Source organism: Amphibalanus amphitrite, unplaced genomic scaffold, assembly GCF_019059575.1.
Source record: "Amphibalanus amphitrite isolate SeventyFive unplaced genomic scaffold, NRLGWU_Aamphi_draft 000461F_arrow, whole genome shotgun sequence".
NCBI classification, from domain to species: Eukaryota; Metazoa; Arthropoda; class Thecostraca; order Balanomorpha; family Balanidae; genus Amphibalanus; species Amphibalanus amphitrite.
Genome location: NW_024881955.1, coordinates 95,736 through 116,947, shown reverse-complemented (window position 1 = coordinate 116,947; position 21,212 = coordinate 95,736). Strand labels below are relative to the sequence as shown.

The window sequence follows — 21,212 nt, the reverse complement described above, 5'->3', positions numbered from 1 at the left end:
AAATATGTCCCTAAATAATTAATCAGCATCACCAAGCTAGGGCACTAGCGGTCACTGCTCGTTTCATGCGCGTGTCGTCAGATCGGTCACGTCCATGACGGACCTCCTGTGAGGTGAGGTGTGACGCACTGGGCGGCGCGTGGGTTGTTTATTTGCGCGCCAGAGTGGCCTGTTGTTGTTGTCACAGACGCCCCAGAGGCGTGTCAGACGCAGGGGGCGTGCTGGACCGTCTGACACCGTAATGGATCATGGGTGGGGGGTGTGAGGGCCGGGGGTGGAGGGTGCGTGGCCGGGAGGGGTGCCAGTGCGTAGACTAATGACGCTCGCAGCTGTCGGAAAATTTTGGTAGTGATTTTGTAATACCCAAGGACAGTGCGTAATTGGTTACTTTTATTTAATCGCCTGCACTTTGTTAGCACTTTGTTAACGACAAACAGAACTGTGCTCATCACAATTACGAGTATAAGAAGTGACAATGCGTTTGACCGTTTATCACCTCGCAAATGTTTGCCCGTGTCTTGAAGTGCGTGGGTTCGTGGTGCTATCGTTGCCATATTGTGTATTTGCAGAGATTCGAGTCCCAGGGCCAAAATTTTGTATATCACTTTACACTTAAAGGGAAATTAATCCTAGCGTTGATCTCTTTGAAGAAAATAGCAAAATAATAACGTTGCAGTTGTTGCTTTCTTTGCATTTCGCTTTGTTGTTGCCGGAATATGCACCTGATAATGTTGCTTCATGCTTGCATATCCTCAGGAATGCTCCTTAGAAGTTCCCCGAGATTAATTACGCCTTCATTATATCCTGGAAGGCCTGTGAAGAGTGCAATATTTCCTTGTTTGCCCGAACACAGGTTTTACGTTAAAGGGTGGTTAAATCTGACGACTTTTGCATAATGTTGTGCGTCATTTTTGCTGCGCATTTTTGCCCAAAGTCCATCTTCGGCTGCTTCCAGCTAGATTATGATGACGCACGCGCAAATCAAATTAGTGAGCAGCATCGATGGTCATGAGTAAAACGAGGGTGTAAAGTCTTCAGTCTTGTATTTGCCACGAACGGTGACAATACACACATCCAAGACCGACAACTTCGTCCCAGCACGGACCAACAGCCAATAATGCTCGCCACAGCCCCCGCTACCGGCGGCCCGGGCCCGGTCAGCTGATCGCTCACCGCCGGGGGGCAGGCCGAGCGCACACGAAACTCACGCGGCACCGACCGACCGAGCCGCCGCGCCCGCCAGCCGGCGCTCGAGCGTCCGGCATTCGGGCCACCCGCCCGGTAGACCGGCGGTATTCCCTAACAGAGGGGATTATAAAGGGTGTCATACATACAGGGTGATCCAAAAAAAAAATGGAACCCCTAACTTAAAATGTCTGTAAGTCCGAAAGTTTTCATTTTATTGACAAATTGCAAACATCATTAGAAAGAGCGCTCAATTCTCTATAAAACCAAGCTAATTGAACTTAACTATTGCTATAAATACCAGTATAACGCCTTTTGTGGCGACTAACGGAGCGAGCGAGAGGGTGGGCCTTGCACGTGCGAAATTGCGAGGGGGTACCTCCAGCTGACTTTTGCACGGCACCTTACTAACCGGTCTCTAGCGATGTGCCAAATTTGAGCACAATCGGCCCAGCCGTTCTCGAGATCTGGAAGCGGCACCCTGCACGTGCGCACGTGCAAAATGGGTCCCAACTGACTTGTGCACGGCACCCTACTAACTGGTCCCTAACCGTGTACCAAATTTGAGCGCAATCGGTCCAGCCGTTCTCGAGATCTGGAATCGACCCCTGCACGTGCGCACGTGCAGCAGCACCCCAACTCTGGCACATGGATATGCATTGCCTAGTGGGTGCCTACCTACATGCCAACTTTCAGCGCAATCGGCCCAGTAGTTACCGAGATATTGCAACAATTACAAAAGTGACACCTCTTCGTTTTGCACGTGGCACGTGCATAAGGGGTCACCCACATGCATCGGGAATAGTTCAATACTTGGTAGAAGGAATGAAGCTACCCTACAAAAATTACCGCATGTAAATCGGTCAAGTGGTTGCTGAGATATAAGCTTCGCAAAAGCGTGACCACGGCCGGCCGGCCGGCCGGCCGCTCATACTCAGAAATTTCCGGATTTTCTAAGGAAAGACTACGCTCGCTTCGCTCGCTCCGTAATTACCCTAGTTATATGCCTATAAAATTTGTGTCACGAAACTCAGTGAAACGGCTTTCAACATTATCCGCAAATCAGTGATTTGCGGTTTGCTGTTCTACTTCTGACCATGTCGCATGTCGGAGGTTCATGAATAAGAATAGCTCATTCACGTGCTATTGTAAATAATGAATTTAAATTACAACAGGAGCAAAAAAATGTCATTCGGTGCTCCGTGCCACACGGCCCACTCAGTGGTCGAGTTTCAGGAACAGGCCTGCCCGGTCTTCATCGAGCCAGATGCTTGGCCACCGAAGAGTCCTGTCCTCAACCCTTTTAACTTAGGTATTCGTGTGGAGCGAACTGGAGCGAATGGTGTACAGAGGTCAAGAGGATCAGCACCATCGAGGAGCTGAAGGAAAGGCTGACGGCCTGCTGGGACCAGTTGTCCCAGAGACTGCTGGCCCGCGCAGTTGGAGCCGTCCGCAAGCGACTGCAGGCCTGCGTGACGGCCCACGGAGCTCGGTTTGAGCACATGCTGAGATGAACAGCGGAAGCTAGGATGCGTGTATCTGTTTTATTGTGTGCTTCTGCGTAAACTTTTATGTAATAAAATTGAATGTGGATGTGGTATTATTCGTAAAAAACAACAGATGGAGTGCTAACGGATTTCAGTGTATTGTTAACAATTGGTGATTTCGTTTCACTCAGTTTTCTGACGCTCATTCCGAAACCTAACAGTGTGTCAATACTTTACATCATACATGCACCAACTTGACTTGATTTTATAGAGAATTTAATGCTCTTTCTAATGGTGTTTGCAATTTGTCAATAAAATGAATGCTTTTGGACTTATAGACATTTTAAGTTAGGGGGTTCCAAATTTTTTGGATCACCCTGTATTTGTGTGAAATTAAACGGAATTGTTTCTTTACGGCACAGTTTTCCCAGCCCGGCCATTCTGTGCCAGACAGCGGACACGTGCCTGAGATCATACTGCGCTATATGCAATAATTCACGCATATTTCTGATGTTCTTGCTCCCTGAGTCCCAACCATTTTACGGTAACATTCAGTGGGATCATTTGTGTCTGTGATTATCTAAGCTCGTTTTTACCAAATTTGCTGCAATAGTCGCACTCTAGCAAGGCATGGGTGAACTAAACCATCACTCAAAGTGAAAAAGTAAATGGTAGTAAACGGTTAGAATATACATGCCCACTTGCTGATTTGAAGCGTTGCAGCTTGAAATACAGTTGATTTGAAACCAAAGAGCTGAACTATGTAAATCAATCACCAGAATCGAAGCTGTCAGTGTTCCGTGAAAAGGCTGATGGCATCGATACCTCGCCTGGCTCAGTCCCCACTCCAGTCCGTCCCCACACGACTGTATCGTGCGGTAGTCACTCTGCAGCTTCCTCTCCTGCACGCGGCGGTACGGCGCAGCCCCCTGGCGGTCGCCGCGGGGGCGGCAGCGGCGGCGGCGGCGGGCGCCGGGACTTGCAGTGCCGGGCGGTCGGTCGTCGGGGTGGGTCGAATGGGGAGGCGTCCTGCCCGCAGGGAACTGAGGTTGTTTGTTTGCTGGTGCGAGAGAACTGCGGCTCAGCCGCTGCGAGTCGAGTGCAGGGACTGCAACTGCAGCTCGGCTGGTGACTGGGTCTGACAGGACGGTCACTCCGTACGTCGGCACTCTTTGAAGTGGAGTGCCGGAGAGTTCGCCGTGGGTCCGTCACCGCTGGGGACTCACGATGAAGCGCACTCTCGGCTCTGCCCAGGTTCTGCTGCTCCTGCTGCTACCGGCTGTTACGCTCGCCAACACATTAGGTAAGTTGCAACAGCTTGCTTACCCGACTCCCTGCCCGCGCCGAGCCGACGGAGTTGTGGTCGCGCTGCGGCCAAGTTGTGCCATTTGCATCACAATGTTGCGGGTCGAGTGACGGTGTTTGGGTGCCGCCGCGGCCCGGCCGCTCCGGCTGCGGTGACAGGTCGGGGCAGATAAGGCCTGCGCTTCAGAGAAACTCAATCGGCGACCCTCCGCAGCAATCATCACGCTAAATCCAATCAGAAAATTGAATGAAAATAACGTCTCAGTTGGCTATGTTTATGGTGTTATTTAGGACTTTAGATAGCTACAACTTTGATTGATAAACAATAACAAGCAACAACCGAGGCGTTTAGTTAGTTAGTGAAATAAATGTTAGCTAATTGACGGAACGCCTGATTATTGCTGACGCTGCTCTGGCATTTAAGACGTTATTAAGAGCATTTTGCTTCAGCTATGTTCATGCAATAGATATAAGCATTTCTTTAACTTTTAGGTAATTTTGATACAATATTATAAAGTTGATGAAACAAAACTAGAACTCTCATTGATTTAGCCAAAAGTATACATTTCCATAAGCACGTTGACTGTTGGATAATTGTACTCTGAGCACCTCGCTGCAAAAGGCAGACGCCCAGTCATGCATACTCTCCTGTCCATTCTCTCCTCAGTCCTCGTCTCTCTCGCTCTATACGACGGCCACGTGGGGGCGTGGGTAGTGTATGTGTGGGTGTATGGTATGTTCGTAATCCCGCCTGCGGCTGACGGGCAGAAAGAGCCGACACCGAACCCGTCCAACCGCCAGCTGACGACCGGCCCGCTAGGAGAATAGAGCCTTCCTCCACCTGAATGGAGCTGAATGGAGAGTAGGTTTATAGCCGGTCGTAACTGACCGCGTGCACGGCACCTACACCTGCTCTCTATCTCTTCCTCTCTCTCCCTCTCTCCTCACCCCCTGTCTTTTGACTCTCTCTCTCTCTCTCTCTCTCTCTTTCTCTCTTTCTCTCTCTCTCTCTCTCTCTCTCTATCTCTCTCTCTCTCTCTCTCTCTCTCTCTCTCTCTCTCTCTCTCTCTCTCTCTCTCTCTCTCTCTCTCTCTCTCTCTCTCTCTCTCTCTCTCTCTCTCTCTCTCTCTCTCTCTCTCTCTCTCTCTCTCTCTTCTTTTCTATCACTTCCTTCATAACCACATTTGCATGCGACCGATCAGGACCAAACCCGGCAGCGCGTTCCATGTCGTCCTCACAGTGCCCCCAGTCGTGAGTATGAGTCATCAGAACGGCCTGTTACTTCCAGGGAGGTCCCTCAGGCCCGGCCTCCCGCGTATCGAACAGCGTCGCCCACAAATACGCAAGCTTTGTTTATCCTAAATTGGAAACATGAGCGCTCATAGTCGCTGGAAGACGATTGCATTCACGAGTTTTTTTTTTTTCGCACGCCCGTTCAATGTAATCCAATATCGCAAGATATTGTTTTTATGGCAGCGTATCTGAACTAATTACGTTGCTCTTCCCTGGAAGCGTGACCTGAGGACGCATGTCACGGCGCGGGGTCATTGAGGTCATCGGACGGAGCTGAGAGCGCCATTTGGGCCGAACGACCGACCGACCGATGCAGGGGGTGTCTGGGGGGGGGGGGGTCCGTCGGATATCCGGGACGACCTGAGTGGGGGTTGTGTTGAGACTCCCTTTGTCAGGAGTCACGGACGCCAACAATAGTTTGACTGGAAACGTGGTTCGCTATGAAGCTGAGGATATCATGCTCAAACAAATGCATCGATCATGATATAATCTGCGACAAGTCACTATCGTTTATGTTTCCAGGCGCATACTTTTGGAAGTTTGAAACAAACTTTGTGTGTGAAATGTGACGATTACTGTCATGTGGCATCAGCGTTGCGTGTGACGGTCAATACTGTCCCATGACTGTCAGTGCCAAACTTTGTCAGTACTGTCCCGTGCCTATCAGTTATGTTCGATTTGATCACTGCATTGTCGGTACTTCCCTGTGCCTGCGTGCTGTGTCCACAGTCCAGCTGCTGGCAATGCTGTCTTGTTTCCCAAACTGCCCCCTCCAGGTCCGTAATAACGCCCCCGGCGTCGGCTCCTTGAGCAGCTCGTGCAGTGTTTTCCGCGCGGCGCGACCTCCCGGTACAGGGAACCGTTCGTTCTCGACCGCCGCGCCGCTGACAGAAATTAAACCCGTTTGTCGTCGGCAGCCCTATATCAGCCGCACATGGAGCCGAGCTCTCGTAACCAGTCGACGCCGACGGTCTCACTCGCATTCTGCCGCGCTCAGAGGACGGTTTTATCAGCGGGGCAGGCATTGGACACGTAAACACGGCTACCAATCCAAAATTGCCTGACTATTTGGAAATACAGAAACAAAATATGCTTGTAGCCGCCACGGAGTTTTGTTATCTCATTTAGTCCTTGGAGCTCAACTAAATCAAAAAATGTTCCAGGGAGCTACGAAATGTACAAATTTCTGCCTCCTTTATCCAGTAAATGCGTGAGAACCCTGCAGCATATATCACCACAATTAGGTATTTGTTATGCTTTACAACTCTCACCACAGCAGCGTTTGATCCATTTACAGTCCAACCCTACCCCTACCACCTCAGAGCGTCTCCTGCTGCTGCCGACAGGAAACCATGTGTCGGACAGGTGGCGGGTCGCCGTCGCCGTCGGTTATTCCCATCGCCTCTGTACCATAAAGCGCCGGGTCGGTCGGCCGCGTGCGGTCTGTAGGTATGGTTAACAATTACAGTGACTCTGTCGCTGTCCTTTAGTTATTCGTTTAGTACCATTCACTGAATCGCGCATCAAGTACAGTGTAATAGTGTAAATAGTTGGAGTCAGTGCTGTAAGTAGGCAAATCAATTTCGATGCTAACTAAAAACAAACTGACCGTAATGATGAGAAATATTGCTTCTACTTACCATCGAGCACAAAAGCTTGATTAGATAGCGCGACTCTTCTTTAGTGCGTTTCCTAAACTAATTGATTCCATTGTTATTAAAAACAGTACCTACAGTTTACAATACCCCGCTTCTTCTTTGAAGGGTGCGTTGTTTGAAAAGTAGATGTGTGTATTTACTTATAGCATCAAACAGAGAGACCGCTATAGGCAAAATGGCGCTATCGGAGCAGGTACGCGACAATCGGCTTTGGAAAATGGCATGGCTCTAAAACGTTTGCTAGAAGCGAGGGCGATCTAAATCTTGGTAATGCCGCTACAGAATAGTAATGCTGGCCCTGCTTTTGTGCTTATTTTTTGTTAAATAATAAATGGCACCCCTCCAACCATGCAGCAAAACCTTTTCCCCGCTGTATTCACTTTGTATTAAACCTCTCAATCTTTTTTCCGAACACATAGGCTGATATAACTTATATGGCCTTGGCTGAGACGACTGTTGCTCTACTATTGATACGAAAAACGCCAACTAGAACACCATTCTGATCTGTTAGCAACCGATAAAACAACATTGCAAGCCAGGGCTGGGTTGTTCTGCTTAAAAAGTTCTGACCAGCGTTCTATTTGCATCATGCTGCAGAAGGCAGACTCCTAACGGTCTTCTAATCAAAGGTATCTAAATTTATCATGCTGCCCACACGAATGTAATGGGCATGGCTGAAACTCGACCTGCTCCGGACCGTTTCCAGGAACGTGCAGCCTGGCCACCGTCCCGTACCGTGAATTGTTTGGCGCAGACGAAGCCTCTTTTCGGGCAGCGGCAGCGGTCTATAATGGGTGGAGGCGTTCTGCAGCTTCACTGGTCCCGATCTGTTCCGCTCGGCGCGTCTCGAGCGTTACCGATATAGCTGGCGGGAGAGCCCCTCCCTTCCCTCCCCTGCGGCCGTCAGGGGCGGACGACTGTATCGGAAAGTGGAGCCAATTCGCCTATCCTCTCAGCAGTGTTTTTCAGGGAATGCTGTGTGATGTAGTTTGCATAACATGGCATTGCATAACAAATAAAATGTGGATACCTAACAATTCTTGGGATATTGTGGTGAAAGCGATTATTATTGGCAGAGAGAATGCAACTCCCACGAACAGTGTACCTGCAACTTACAAGTACAACAGTCTTGACGCCAATAACTTCCGTCGCAGATATTTTCGCCTGTCATTCTTAGATATTTTTGACATGCATGTGGCGGTTTGACAGCTACCCTCTAATCTTACTGATCCTGCTCTTAGCTCATAGCACCGATAGTAAATTTGCTACTGTGTGTAAAGGAGAGAGACAAACTAGCCTGATACTGGTGTCGTGACTATCATCACAGCACACCCCATTAGCTCGGATGGAAGAACTGACTGGATTTCTGAGACGACTGACGGTGACAGCCCAGTTAGATTCACTATCGCGCTTGCCATTGGCTTCCAACGATAATAGTTTGGAGCTGCAACAGTATCGTTGCTACATGGATGCGAAGTAGTTTGAAAGCCCGTTAGTTGTCCTATATCTTCCGAAGAACTGCTCGCGATGGGCAGGTGCTGCTCGTGGTCTTACTGCACTATACCCCATTCGTCTCTTCAATCATACAAGTGAGGTTAGATAAGAACGTTTTCTGATGAGTGTTTCATTCTGTTACCTCTTGTGTTCCCACTATGGGAACTATACCTCCTGTGTTCCTTCCTTCCTTCATACCAATCTGTCTTTATCACTGCTTCTTCTGCCTCATTCGCTCAAGCTCTCAGCTTTCTCTTCTCACCACTCGTTCATCTTCTCTCACTCTCGCCCGTCCCCTCTTCCTCACCGAGTCCTCGGCCTCGGCAGTTCGCTGTACCCAGCGTCGAGTGTCGTCCGTCCCGGGGCCTCTCTTCTCTCTCACTCGGCCGGACAGCCGACACAATGCGCTCCACACTTGGCGGCGGCTCGAGCGGCGACACCCGTCGGCTGGGCGGGGGCGGCGGCGGCGGCGGGGGCGGCGGCGGCGGCAATCCATCTGTACGGACGCCGCTCTGCGCTGTTGCTGCTGCTGGGGACCGAGAACCGCGTACGAGCCGTCGCCGGACCGAGGGGCTCAGTGCAGAGTCGAGGCGTCTGCAGCGGTGTGAAGGTGATCGAACGTCTCGCAGGAGACGGCCGATGAATGGGCCGCTCACCGTGGATGAATGGCGCAAGACAGAACGAGTCGATAGTATCGGGAATGGCACGGAATTCCGTTGAGAATTGTATATGGGGGGGGGGGGGAGGATGGAACGATAACAGATGGGACTGCAAGGTACGAGATGACCTTAGAAGAAATAGGTCTGATGCTGCCTCAGTGGTCCTGCCATGCTGTGCCATTGGTCCAGGGATATACTCCTGGCCCCCTGCCCCGCCCCGCGTCGTCGGCCAGCGTCCCTTCAATGACCGCCAGCTCCCGGCTGTAATTGCGCCATATTAGTTGGGGCCGCGCCGTATGTGTCGGCTCTCCGGACGCGGGCTGCGATGACAGCTCACAGCCGCCATCTGGCGCCGACGCCGGCCGTCATCGGCGCTGATGACGCGCGATGGCGCGTGCAGCGCCGCGCCGAGGTGCCGCAACGAGGCGCTGCGCCCCACCCTCTGCCCTCTTCACTCCATTGGCCGGCAGCGACAGAGCGCTGTCCTTGCGGTGATCGAAGACAAATAAACAGGCATCGTGCATGATATTGCTAGCGTCATAAGCTCGTTGATGGTTGTAAGGGAAATGATGACATAGTGCTTGGCTTCATCGAAAATGCATTGAAACCTAACATTTTTTTTTTTATATCGGGTAACACCGATGATCCAGAAATGTTATACAAATTAATAGAATATAGCAAGCGGTCTGGTTGCAATTTTGTAAGCAGGTAACGGCTCGAAATTATATTGGTACTTAAAATGGTTTTGACTTTTGACTCATTTGAGGACTGGTGCATACCATTGCTTTCATCGTGATCACTCACTGAGTATGCCTACTGTCGTGACATTCAATGCTTAGGTATCTATAGCTGATTTAAATTGAAATCAAGAGACAGCATCCAATCAATGATTCCAATTCCTGCTAGATAATAAAAGCTGTAGATCAGTATCACCGTCAAGTCACAGTGGAATGTGCTACGTGTCCGAGAACTTCTCAAGGCCGCATCAGAACTCTGCTTTAATGACTTCAGTTCTGTTTGACATCAATTAAGCTGCCAACATCCCACTGGGTATCTTTTTAAACAGCTCTTCAGAATCTCTCCCTAAAACTATTTCCAACACATGATGATAACTGAAGACAGCTCCTCCAAACAATTCCTTGCCGTCAGAGCTCGGCGGGGCGGCTGTTCACTGAGGCCCAGCTCTGTCCGGGCTTTGTATCTGACTCCGGCCCGGCCATCCGTCAATCACTCGGCGACTTGTGTCTCCGGCCGCTGGAACCGACCGACGTCGGCCTGCAGTGACGTCCTGTCACTGCTCGGGACGGCGTCACTGGACGTCACCCGTCACTGTCTGATGCGACATCACTGAGAGTCACCCGTCTCTCTGACAGGGATGCCACTGGTCTCTGCGTCTTCACGGACGACCTTAGACTGTCTTTTGCGTCTTTACGATCTTCCTGACCATGGGTGGCTATCGGTAAATTCTCTTACTGGTGGTGCTGTCCGTGCTGACCCCTGATCTGATATAGCTGCCATTTTCGCCGTTGTCCCTAAGTTGCCACCGCGGCTGCTACCGCTGTTGCTGTTGCCGCCGCCGTGCAGCTGCCGCCGCTGCCATCTCCCCAATCTGAAGATAATGCGCGACAGGCTTCGTCGTAATTTTTGTCCGGCTGCGGTGGCCGGCGTGTCGTCCTCTCAGCTCCCCGGGCGTTCAGACGCCCGGCCGGACCGAAATGAGCCAATTCCGCCAACTTTCTATCTCCGCATTTTATAAATGGCCCACTGGATGGTAGTTCAGATACACCGCCGCCGGAATTTGACATATGTTGACTTATTTCTAACCGGCGCAGAGAGGAAGTTGGCGTCGGATCTAGCCGACCGTCTAAGCGTCGGATTTGGTGGACCCCATTCCCGTCATCTGGGATAAGGCGGATATAATGGGGGCTGATTCGGAAGGTTATGTATAACCGGATACGGTTGATCCCGTATCGTCGGCTGTTAGACATTTGGCTTTGCGTGCATCCGCCAGTATGCTTTGTCTGTCGTCACATTTATGACATCACAGAAGTAACACTATTATTTTATTTTTTTCAATGGATCTAGATAGGGTCAGGCCCTCCAGTTTCGTGAAGAGATCTATCCACTCGATACTGAGATCACCGATTCAATATTCGGATCCACGCTGGCATTGCAAATTCCTGGGTGCACTTTGCACCAGGCAAGGTTTCATAGCTAGCACAGCAATATGCTGCCAAACGCTGTAAAAATTGCGCAAAAACATTATCTGTTTGCGCGGAATATGAAAACCTGTGTGGCGAACAGATTCGAATAATGTGTCTCGGGAACCAAGCCATTTTTATTCCTTGTTTTCCATCACATTACTTACGTCGTTGGCAGTAAGTGACGTACGAAATGCAGCGGTACCATCCCTGATATTCATGAACTAGCTCACGCTCCGTAAATCGTTCGATCTGCTTGTTTCCTATTGACTGATTTCACTGAGTGGCTTTCACATTTGCAATATTTACCATAGTCGGCGTCTGGTTATTATTCATCAGACAGACGCTGTTCATTTCCCGCTGCTCAGACAGCCGCCGTCGATGGCATGCATTAGGTGCATTCTAATGGTGCCATAATCGCGTGTCATGCACGGGCATCACGTCGGCTGTCGTCTCTAATGCACGACATCCCGGGGCGCCGGGGCCGGCGCTGGCCGGTGCCAACTCGGTCAGGGTCCTGGGGGGGGGGGGGGGGGGCACTCTACCTACCGGCCGATCTGCAGAAACTGTTGGTCATCCTTCCGCGATTGACCAGACGGGGAGGGGAAGGGGTGCAGCAGCAGGAAGGCTGCCCAGTGACCAGTTCCGCTACCAAGCGGGAGTCGTGGGGCCTGCGAGGATGTGGTCAGCCAGGTGAGGGACTGTAAGGGACAGGGATAGAGAGAAGGAGAGAGAGAGAAAGAGAGAGAGAGAGAGAGAGAGAGAGAGAGAGAGAGAGAGAGAGAGAGAGAGAGAGAGAGAGAGAGAGAGAGAGAGAGAGAGAGAGAGAGAGAGAGAGCGTGAGCGTGAGAGAGAGAGCGCTCTCATAAAATGTCAGTCCGGCTTTGTAATGCGGAATCAATTAGGAAAATACCGAACATTGCACGCGACAAAGGGTGGAGAAGTATTTTCATAAAACTACAAGCGTCGCCCCGATTCGGGTTAGCCCTGTTGCTCAACATGGAAATGACTTTTCATTATTCAAATTTATATACTCTAGTAGGTCGTCAGCTCATTCCTAAGCAGCTGTTGGACCGGCCGTTTTCTAGCAATCTCGCTGTGCGCGGCTCTCGTTTCTCGTACTCCTGCACCTCTCTCCCTCTCCGTCTACCTCCACTGGATATGTGCATTGTGCACTGTGGGCCTGCACGCCGCACATCACACGGCGCGGGGCCGGACTGGCGTTCTCGGAAGGCCCGAGCCGTGCTGCGACGCACTGTCGCGGCGCTCTGATCAAACACTGCGCTCGGCACATATGCTGATTGTGCCGGTGTGAACCCGGCGGGAGGCGGCCCTCCCGGGACGGAGGGACGCCCCTGCCGCCGCCGGCTATTAGAGGCATCTCGGTGAACCCTGCACCGTCGCGGCGCACCCGTAACGCGATTCCACCCACTGGCCGGAGGCGCCGCTTTGTCATGCATATGCTACAGGACTACACTGCAGATGGAAACTGCTCATCGCTTAGAGCATTAAGCTAACGTGAGTATACTCAAGAGATCTTATGAATACGCCGCTTCAGATCAAAACGGACGGGAAGCTTTGCCCGCATATGCAGACACGCTGAATAAATGAAACGAAAACGGAGTCAGTCCCCGGAACGTTTCACATTACCTGGCTAATAGAGAGTCCCGGTGCGCCGACCGCACACGCTCCTGTCTGTCCGTCTGTCTGACGCGTTGCCCGTCTTTCTTTCCTTCGGGGAGTACGTGTGTCTAATTTTCGGTCCGTCTGTCCGTCTGTCCGTCCGTCCGTTTGTCCGTCCGTCCGTCTGTCCGCCTATCCGTCCGTCCGTCCGGCCGTCCGTCCGATGCAGCAATGCGCAGCGCCCCCGGATGGGCGGAGGCGAGACTTTCATCATCGCCATCGTCTCTCCTCATTCCGGCACCATTGGTATTGGTCATTAGTGGCGCTATCGACAGTCGTGGTGATCAGCGCTCGGGCCCGGCCCGCGGGACGGGCGTGGCGGGCCGTAGCGGCCGTAGCGGGCCGTGGTCGGAGCTCCCCGGGGTGCGCCCGGCCGCCTCAGACGGCCGCTCGGAGCCGGCGCACGGCCGTCGGCAGGCTATCATGCCTGCAGATGGTCGTGCCGAGCCCGCCCGGGGGTCACACGGCCTCCCGGGGACCGGTATCGGACCGAGTCTCTCGATCAGTGATGCTTGGATGGTGCTGATGAACGTGTTGCTGACCGATAGTGGATGGTGCTGCCGGCGCGCGATGGTGGAAACGACAGCGCAGTGATGACCGGTGCGGTGATGACGGGTCGGCGATCGGCTCCGTCGGCCCGACAGTTCTGCAGAATATTGAACCCGAGTGACGGATGTGACTACTTCTGACAGATGACGTTGATGACGGCCTGTGCTCAGCTGACGCCGCCATCACGACGTCGTCTGTTGCCTGTTGCTCTATCGCTCGATCCCCGTCTCGTTTCAAAATCTGGCGTCCAGCTGCTCACTCAACCCTCCCGCCCAGATGACTCCCCTGAGCCGCCGTAACTGCTCCATAAGCAGGCCAACTCGCACCCCGTGTATCCATAGCTGCTGTTTATTATTCCGCGTAAGCCTCCCGACGAACTAGGGAGGCAGCGTTCCGTGTTGTCGGGCTATCCAAACAGGACTGGGCTGCAGAAGACACGCACGGGGCCGATGGCGGCTCCCCGGGGCCGGCTCGGCACCGGGGCCGATGTCCTGAGGTGGTTCTCGTCTGGCTCGCCGGGCGGTGCGGGCAGATCAAACGGCAAACAGTCCCCGGCACGACACGGAGATAGTCCCAGTCGAGACTCGTCAGCCCCACCGGCGCCGATCCGCATACGGAATCACCGCGCCGCGCACTGACATTGATATGAACCGGCACGACCTGTGCGCGGGGGATTCGATGTGTTCTATGTCAAGATCTACACACTACAATGTATTTCATGCTTACTATTAGCATGTACCTCCAGCCTCATAAACGCATTGCCTAGTCTAACAGACTCGATGTGTTCTTATCGCATGGACAGAATCATACCTGCAAATGATGCCTGTCATTTGTCCTTACTTCATAAACGTATTACCTTCACAAGGCGCAATGATGAATTATTTATGCAAGGACCGATGTGCTCAATGTTCCCGATAACATCATTACCATGCCGTGAGCGCCGACGCCCCGTCGCACCTGTGGCATGGTCCGTCCCACGCTGACGCGATGATTACACCGCTCACGTAAGGTGCCGTGTGCCGGCGCGGCGGTAGTGGTGTCGAGTGGCGCGCGACCATCACATTACCATAAGGACGCCCATCTCATGGGAGTGGCCGCTGTCTCCGGCGTCCTCAGATGATCTGCCGGCCCGCTGGTCCGCTGGTCCGCTGGTCCACTGGTCCGCGGTCCCACTGTCTGGCTGACAGATGGTCCAGCAGCTCGACTGTCCGGTGGTCCAGTCCTCAGCCGCATAAGGTGCCGCTGTGTCTACATACGTGACAGCAGTGGTGGGAGGTAATCCGAGCTGCTGCGAGGCCGCGCGGAAGTGGCGTCCCCGCTGCTCTGCGCTGGGCGCCGTCTCCCCGGAATGCTTAATGTCGTCTCTGCGGGGAAGCTGAGGCCACTGCCGGGTGCCTGGGTCGGCGCAGTGACCTGCGGGCGTGGGGTACCTAATGGTGCTCTGAGCGGTCCCCGTCCCATGTCGCCGCAGATGATGCCGCGGCGACCGGCCAGCCACTCGCCCAGGCCATGCATAACCTGCAGTTCTGTTCTCGGCCCTTGGTCACGGACCGTGCGCCCGCCGGGACCGGAGGAAGCAGCCCACCTCTCCCTACAGGCCGCTGTCCTGTTCTGTATGCATACGGATTCGCCTGCAACTCATCGGGGAGATGAAAACCAACATCCGTGTGACACTATCGCTCAGTAATGTCGCATAAACGAGACACTCCAGGAAAATACAGCACCAGGACAAATTCAGAGGCGGGATGATGCTTCAAAGATGGTGCAGTCAGAACAATTTCATAATACAGAGCGGCACTGACTACTGACTGACTGACTGACTGACTGACTGACTGACTGACTGACTGACTGACTGACTGATGACTGACTGGCTGACTGACTGACTGAATGACTGACTGACTCGTCTCCTACCCGCGCTGGCTGACTGGCTGTTGCAGCACGCTCAGTTCCTGGTTCACAGCTCGTCAGAGACCGTCTGAGTGATGGCACCTGTCAGAGCGTCCCCAATGACAAACGACCGAGCCCTGGCACCGGTCCATTATCATAGGTACGCCCGGCAGCGATAAGGACTCATTTGTGAGCTGAGCCGCCCAACGGCTGGTCATAGGGCTGCATCGCAGGCTGATGTTACGAGATATTCCGCGAAGTCATGCAAAGCCATGCCAACGCGAACGGCCTGATGATAGCGTAAGGACGCTTGTCAAGAAGCCGAGCATTATCATCCCCTAGTGCATTTATCGAACCTTTGATGTGTCGTAAAATAGCTCAGACCGATAAATCACAGCGTAAATCATCAACCGTCCTGACTTGTAGTGGCGGCGAATGCGGAAACTGGAATAAATCAATAGCTGAGTGATGCATTGCACAATATGTTCAAAGAGCATAATCGGTAGCAACTGAAATGTTTTGCTGTGAACGTATCGAACTATTGCCCGAAACATCCTCCGTTTCATGGATACGTAGGTACTGTCTCATGAGTAGTTTCCATATTGGCGCCCAAGTTGACTTGATCGTGGTTTCGCCAGTTTTCACTGATTTTCAATTGCACCAAACATCGTAATATATCACAATGCTAACACGAAGTGATCAAAATGCACAATGAAAAACAAATACAGGCTGGCTCTGCAATTCCAATCAATCTGATTTCGTCGAAGGCGCCAGACTCGATGAGCGCAGCATTTCTAATGCAGGACAGACATTACCAGATTCGACGGAACCCCACTATCGGAAACCTCAGCGGCTTCTTCGTTCAGCCGGCGGGATCCGGAGATCGTTGCCATGCAGCCTGGAGCTAGTGACAGGAGATGGACGCCCACGAGGCTCGAATCACGTTCGATTTCCGCTCGACGTGCCATTCTGCCCACGGATCTCAGCGTTGTCAAATCCTCGTCGTTGTGAACAAACGGCAACGACAAGCACGATAACAATATAACAATGAAATTGTCATTGGATTGTAGGTTGCAATCACTACAGACAAGTAGTGGGGTGTTGCGTAAACGGGGTTGCTTGCAGTGACAGAAATCTGGAGGCGAAGGTTGCTAGTTTCTGGGATCTCCGAGGTTTGGCCTCAGTCGCAGGAAGTGCGGAGTCCCGGGACGGGTCGCAGTGGCTGAGAATTCCGGGACGGTGCTGCAATGACTATGGATTCCCGGAGCGGGCTGCTGTGACTCAGGGCTCGGGGGCGAGCCATATTACACAAGGAGTATGCGTGGGCTGTTCTGACACTGGGCTCAGGAGTGGGGCACAGACACAGCCACGGGATTGTGTGCTGGCCAGACTTCCCTCCGGCTGTAACCACAGCCGCGGGTGGGGCGATCCATACAGGGGACAGGCCCGGCGGGCGGCGCGGACCACACCCCTCGTCTGCACGCGATCGTGTCCCCTGGGAACCGGCCGTCCCCCCACTCATCAGAATTAGAGGTGCACCGTCGCCGACCCGCGCGGGCATGAGTGCCAGAGTTGAGCGCCGCTCCGTGCCGGCCGTGAAGGATGTCCATGACTGGACGGTGGCAGGAGTGGGCTCCTCATCAATGAAAGTCATGCTACCGAGTAGAGACGTCAATCGGATACCAACTTTTTGGTATACCGATACCAAACCGATACCAACTTGGTATTTGGTATTTCAATCGTAATGTGTTTGGTATTTTGTTGGTATCATAAGCCCTCACTAATGTATAATGGCCCTTTCACACGTAGCAACTTTTCAGTCGCCGGCGACAGCAGCAGTCGCCGGCGACCGCCAGCGACCGCCAGCCAACGATCGTGTGTGACGTAGGTATGACGTCAGCAAGTCGGTGGCGATCGCCGGGCCACGGCCGGGCAATCGCCAGCAACTGGTGACGTCAGATCCGCGTCACAGGCCAGTCGCCGGCGACTCTTCTCGAGCAGCGGACGCCGCCATGACAGTTTTGTCCTTGGTGAGTGGTTTAGGTGATTTGTGATGCATTTTTTCCTAAATTGGTTGGTGTGGCTACCTTAAATTTGTTGCACAGTAGCATAGGGATTATTATCTTGTAGTTTGCCTGTCGTGAAGCTGTTGTGACTTGAATTTAAGCTTGATTCGACAATATTGGAGGGTTTATGTCATTTGTGGCGCACTTGCCCATGATCACCCATGATTTTTATTTGTGATAAATATGTATTTTTTCATCAAAATTGAATATTTTAATGACATTGAAATTGACACTAATTTCATAAGGTAATGAAAACTTGCTTGTTGTGTCACAAGAACATTGTTTACATTCAGTATCAGTGCCCTTGAGGACAAAGTGCCTACCCATCAGTCAGCTATTTGCCTACCTATTCGTGCGACACAAGGAAATATTTGATAGCAACAAAATATTATATTGCTGCTCATTAATTAGCATGATCAAAATCAAACAGGTAGCTTTGCAATTTTGTTATTGTTTCTGCTGGAGTTTTCCTTGCTACCATGGATAAACAACCCAGGCCAAACTTAATCCGCATTGGGTTCGCATGTGTGTGCGTGCTCACATGGCAAATGATAATCCATGGCTTATTAGTACATAAATAATTGCAGTATGCCCAGTAGGTGGTATGTCATGTATTTTGGCAAGGTATTAGGTGGTATGTATTTTGGCCCTGGAGCTGTTTTCTATTCATTGCAGCAATGCTGCCGGCATGGCTTATGTGTACCATGCGCACACAAGCTCCACCAATGTAAAAATGTCATTTTCACACAAAACTCATAATTGGAGGAAGGTAGAGCAGACCAAGAATAAGCGGGCATTTGCTGCAGTGTGGAAAAAGTCACTAGAGGCTTGATACTTTTTTTTTACATGCAGCAACCTGGAGATGTCCACAGAGGCATGCCTGAGGATGTCCACAGAGGTGGATCCAGGCAATAGTTTTTACAATCTTCTCCCCTTGTGCCCGCTGTGTGTTGTGCTGACTGCTTGTCCCCCTTCTGGTGGTGCCTAGACTTGCCTCTGCATATCTCCCCAGGCTGCTGCATAATGTCTAAAAAAAACCCTCAAGCCTCTAGTGACTTTAATCACTCCAGTCTCTACAGCATATGCCCACTCATGCTACAGCTGCCTTAACAATACCAAAATTAGTAACAATGGTCTCATAACCATATTCAGTAGGAAATGAATTACCTAGAAAATTAGGTATATTAAAAAATACACTTGCTTTCAAAAAGAATGAGCACTGCCTTAAAATGCTAGGTGTGAAATAATGCTAGGTTTCTGAACCACAAATTCCAATTCTGTGTCACTGAATACTGATTGCCAATTGTGCAAGACAAAAAGCGTCAACAATGCTACATCAAAGATAATGATGTAAGATAGTTCTCATTTTAGCCTGAAGTGTAAAAACCAAACCTAACCTGATTTGGGTATTTGGGTAAACCAAGCCTAACCTGATTTGGGTATTTGGGTAGTTTTTATGATGCTAAGCAATAGCCTATTCCAGGCTTCCTAATTTGCAGAGCTTTTGGTTAAAAAATGATTTTTAAAAATGTATTTGAAGTATGTTCTGACATGTCCGCCCTCTGTGCCTGGCAGACAAGTCACAGCGTTACCTGATGAGTCAAGAGGTTCTGTACCTACCTGATGTACCTGATCAAGAGTACCTGATGATTCTGCAACACCACCTGATGGCCAACTCGACGGCATTGCTGACCCGAAAAGGAGTCTAGCAGCTGAATGTTCAACTTCTGCCACTGCACTGTTGACTCTGCCTAGAGACAGCATCTGCACCACGGCCCACAGACGATCTTCCGTGGGACGGTGTGCTGCGCACCAGTCACCACACTGACGGCGTTCACCTGTGTGCTGCACAACTTTCTGTGAGGTCAGGAGATCGACACTGACGGCCCCGGACGGTGTGCTCTGATTGCGCCGAGTGTGACTGTGCTCCCTCGTGTCCGGGCCTTGATGCCAATACCGCACGCGAGGCGGCGCGCGTCCGCCAAGCCCTCACATACTGCGTCCAAGGTGCAGGTGGTGTTCGGTGACAGTGTGCAGCTTCTGCCGGCCCCGTGGACGGCACCGCGTGTGACCATGGCATGTGCATTCGATTTTCTGACATAAGTGCAGTGAATTCATTTGTCATTTTGCTTCTGAATGCTGTCGCCGCTCGGTAGGGTCGATTCTGCCAGAGTAAAGAGGTCGCCACGATCGGCGCCGGTGGGCAAGGAGCAAGGCACTCAGCAATCAGCTGCCGGGAGGTGGCGGCGGCGGCGGCTGACGACTCGGGCCTCGAAAATCCTGTCGTGTGCGTTGCTGGCTATTATGCGTTGTTGGTGTGCGCTGTTTTGCAAGGCCTTTGGAGCGGCATGTCGAGTTTTGAGTTTTGGACGAAGGAGCCTTGGTGTTTTGTTGGTCTATTTTCGATAAAAACGGTCATGAAGAGTGAGCTGTGTCCAGGCTGATTTTAAGATTTCTGTCACAGTATTGTCACCTTTGACCTAGGCTTGTCTCTTCTTGGGTATCGGCATATTGTGCCACCGTCCTTGCCCCGTGTCCGCGCGTGCTGCATTTTTATGTGGTCGCGCGTATGGTGTCATACTGTCACCTCGCCATGTTTAGTGATATCCACTGTGTGGAAAAATGCATTTTGTTATAAGGGGGGGGGGGTACACTTGTGTTCCCCAATCCAGCGCTTTAGATAATACAGCATCTGTTTTTGACATAATGAAAGCCTGTGTTTTATGTGGGTGGTAGGCTTCGCCGTTCCTCAGGTCCGTTTCTGGCATTTGAATTTCTGCTACATTTCTAGAATGCCTTTTTTCTGTTTTTCACATACAAAGCACGGTTCAAATGTGTGACCACAAATCACTGTGATTGTCCCATGCTTACCACCAACCATTCCTTCAATGCTTATGTCGTTACAGCGAAGTTATTCATTTATTGAGAACAGGGTTGTGTTGAATAAACAAGACAGGTGAGCAAAATCTGCAGCACTCGTAGTCTTGGCTGATGCGTTAGGAAAAATGGAGGAACTGCAAGTACACATCACTTTTCAGTTTTATGCTTGAGTGCATTGAATTCCAATGTAGAAGAATCGCAGTTTGATTGTATTTTCATTGATATTATGTATTGTTTCAATAATAGATCTAATAAATATTATTCCAATATTACCTAGACGGTAGTTATCATCCTGCAAAACATGTCCAAATATTTGGTACCTTGAATAATGCAGTAAAATAAGCTGCGCCGCTGCATGTATCAGCAGCGCAATATCTGGTGCCAACTCAAGGTCAAGCGGGTCACGTGACAGTTGAGCGGCGGCTGGCTAGAACAGTCGCCGGCGACTTCAAAATGTTGGAAAAATTGAACTTTCTCGGCAACGCCGACAACTCTTCAATGATTGGCTGACACGACTGCTACGTCACACCCCGGCGACTGGTCAGCTGATATCGACAACTGCGGAGTTGCCGGCGACTGACCCCGGTCGCTGGCGATCGCCGGCGACTGACCCCGGTCGCTGGCGATCGCCGGCGACAGTTGCCGTCGCCGGCGACCGGAAAAGTTGCTACGTGTGAAAGGGCCATTAGAGGCTAAGAAATCGGTAAAAAGTTGGTTTTCCCTCAGTTTCCCAAGTTGGTTTGGTTTCGGTATTTTCCGTGGTTTTGGTTGGTATTTGGTTTGGTATCGGTATTTCGATTTTCCGTAATTGACATCACTACTACCGAGCCGACATCACGAATAAACGTCGGCAAGCTCGGATGTT

At 51.4% G+C, this 21,212-nt stretch overlaps 1 protein-coding gene across 4 annotated transcripts in view; it reads left to right on the top strand.

Moving 5' to 3' along the window:
* Nucleotides 1-3,653: 3,653 nt before the first annotated feature.
* The window catches only part of LOC122391904 (protein eva-1 homolog C-like), a 74,619-nt gene continuing 57,060 nt past the window's right edge, over nt 3,654-21,212 (top strand). For 2 of the 4 annotated variants that reach the window (XM_043386237.1, XM_043386236.1), the window contains exon 1: nt 3,654-3,975. In XM_043386237.1, coding sequence (XP_043242172.1) covers nt 3,900-3,975 — 76 coding nt within the window. In that variant the 5' untranslated portion in view covers nt 3,654-3,899. The remainder of the gene's footprint in view (nt 3,976-21,212) is intronic. The other 2 variants (XM_043386234.1, XM_043386232.1) reach the window with 2 other exon arrangements.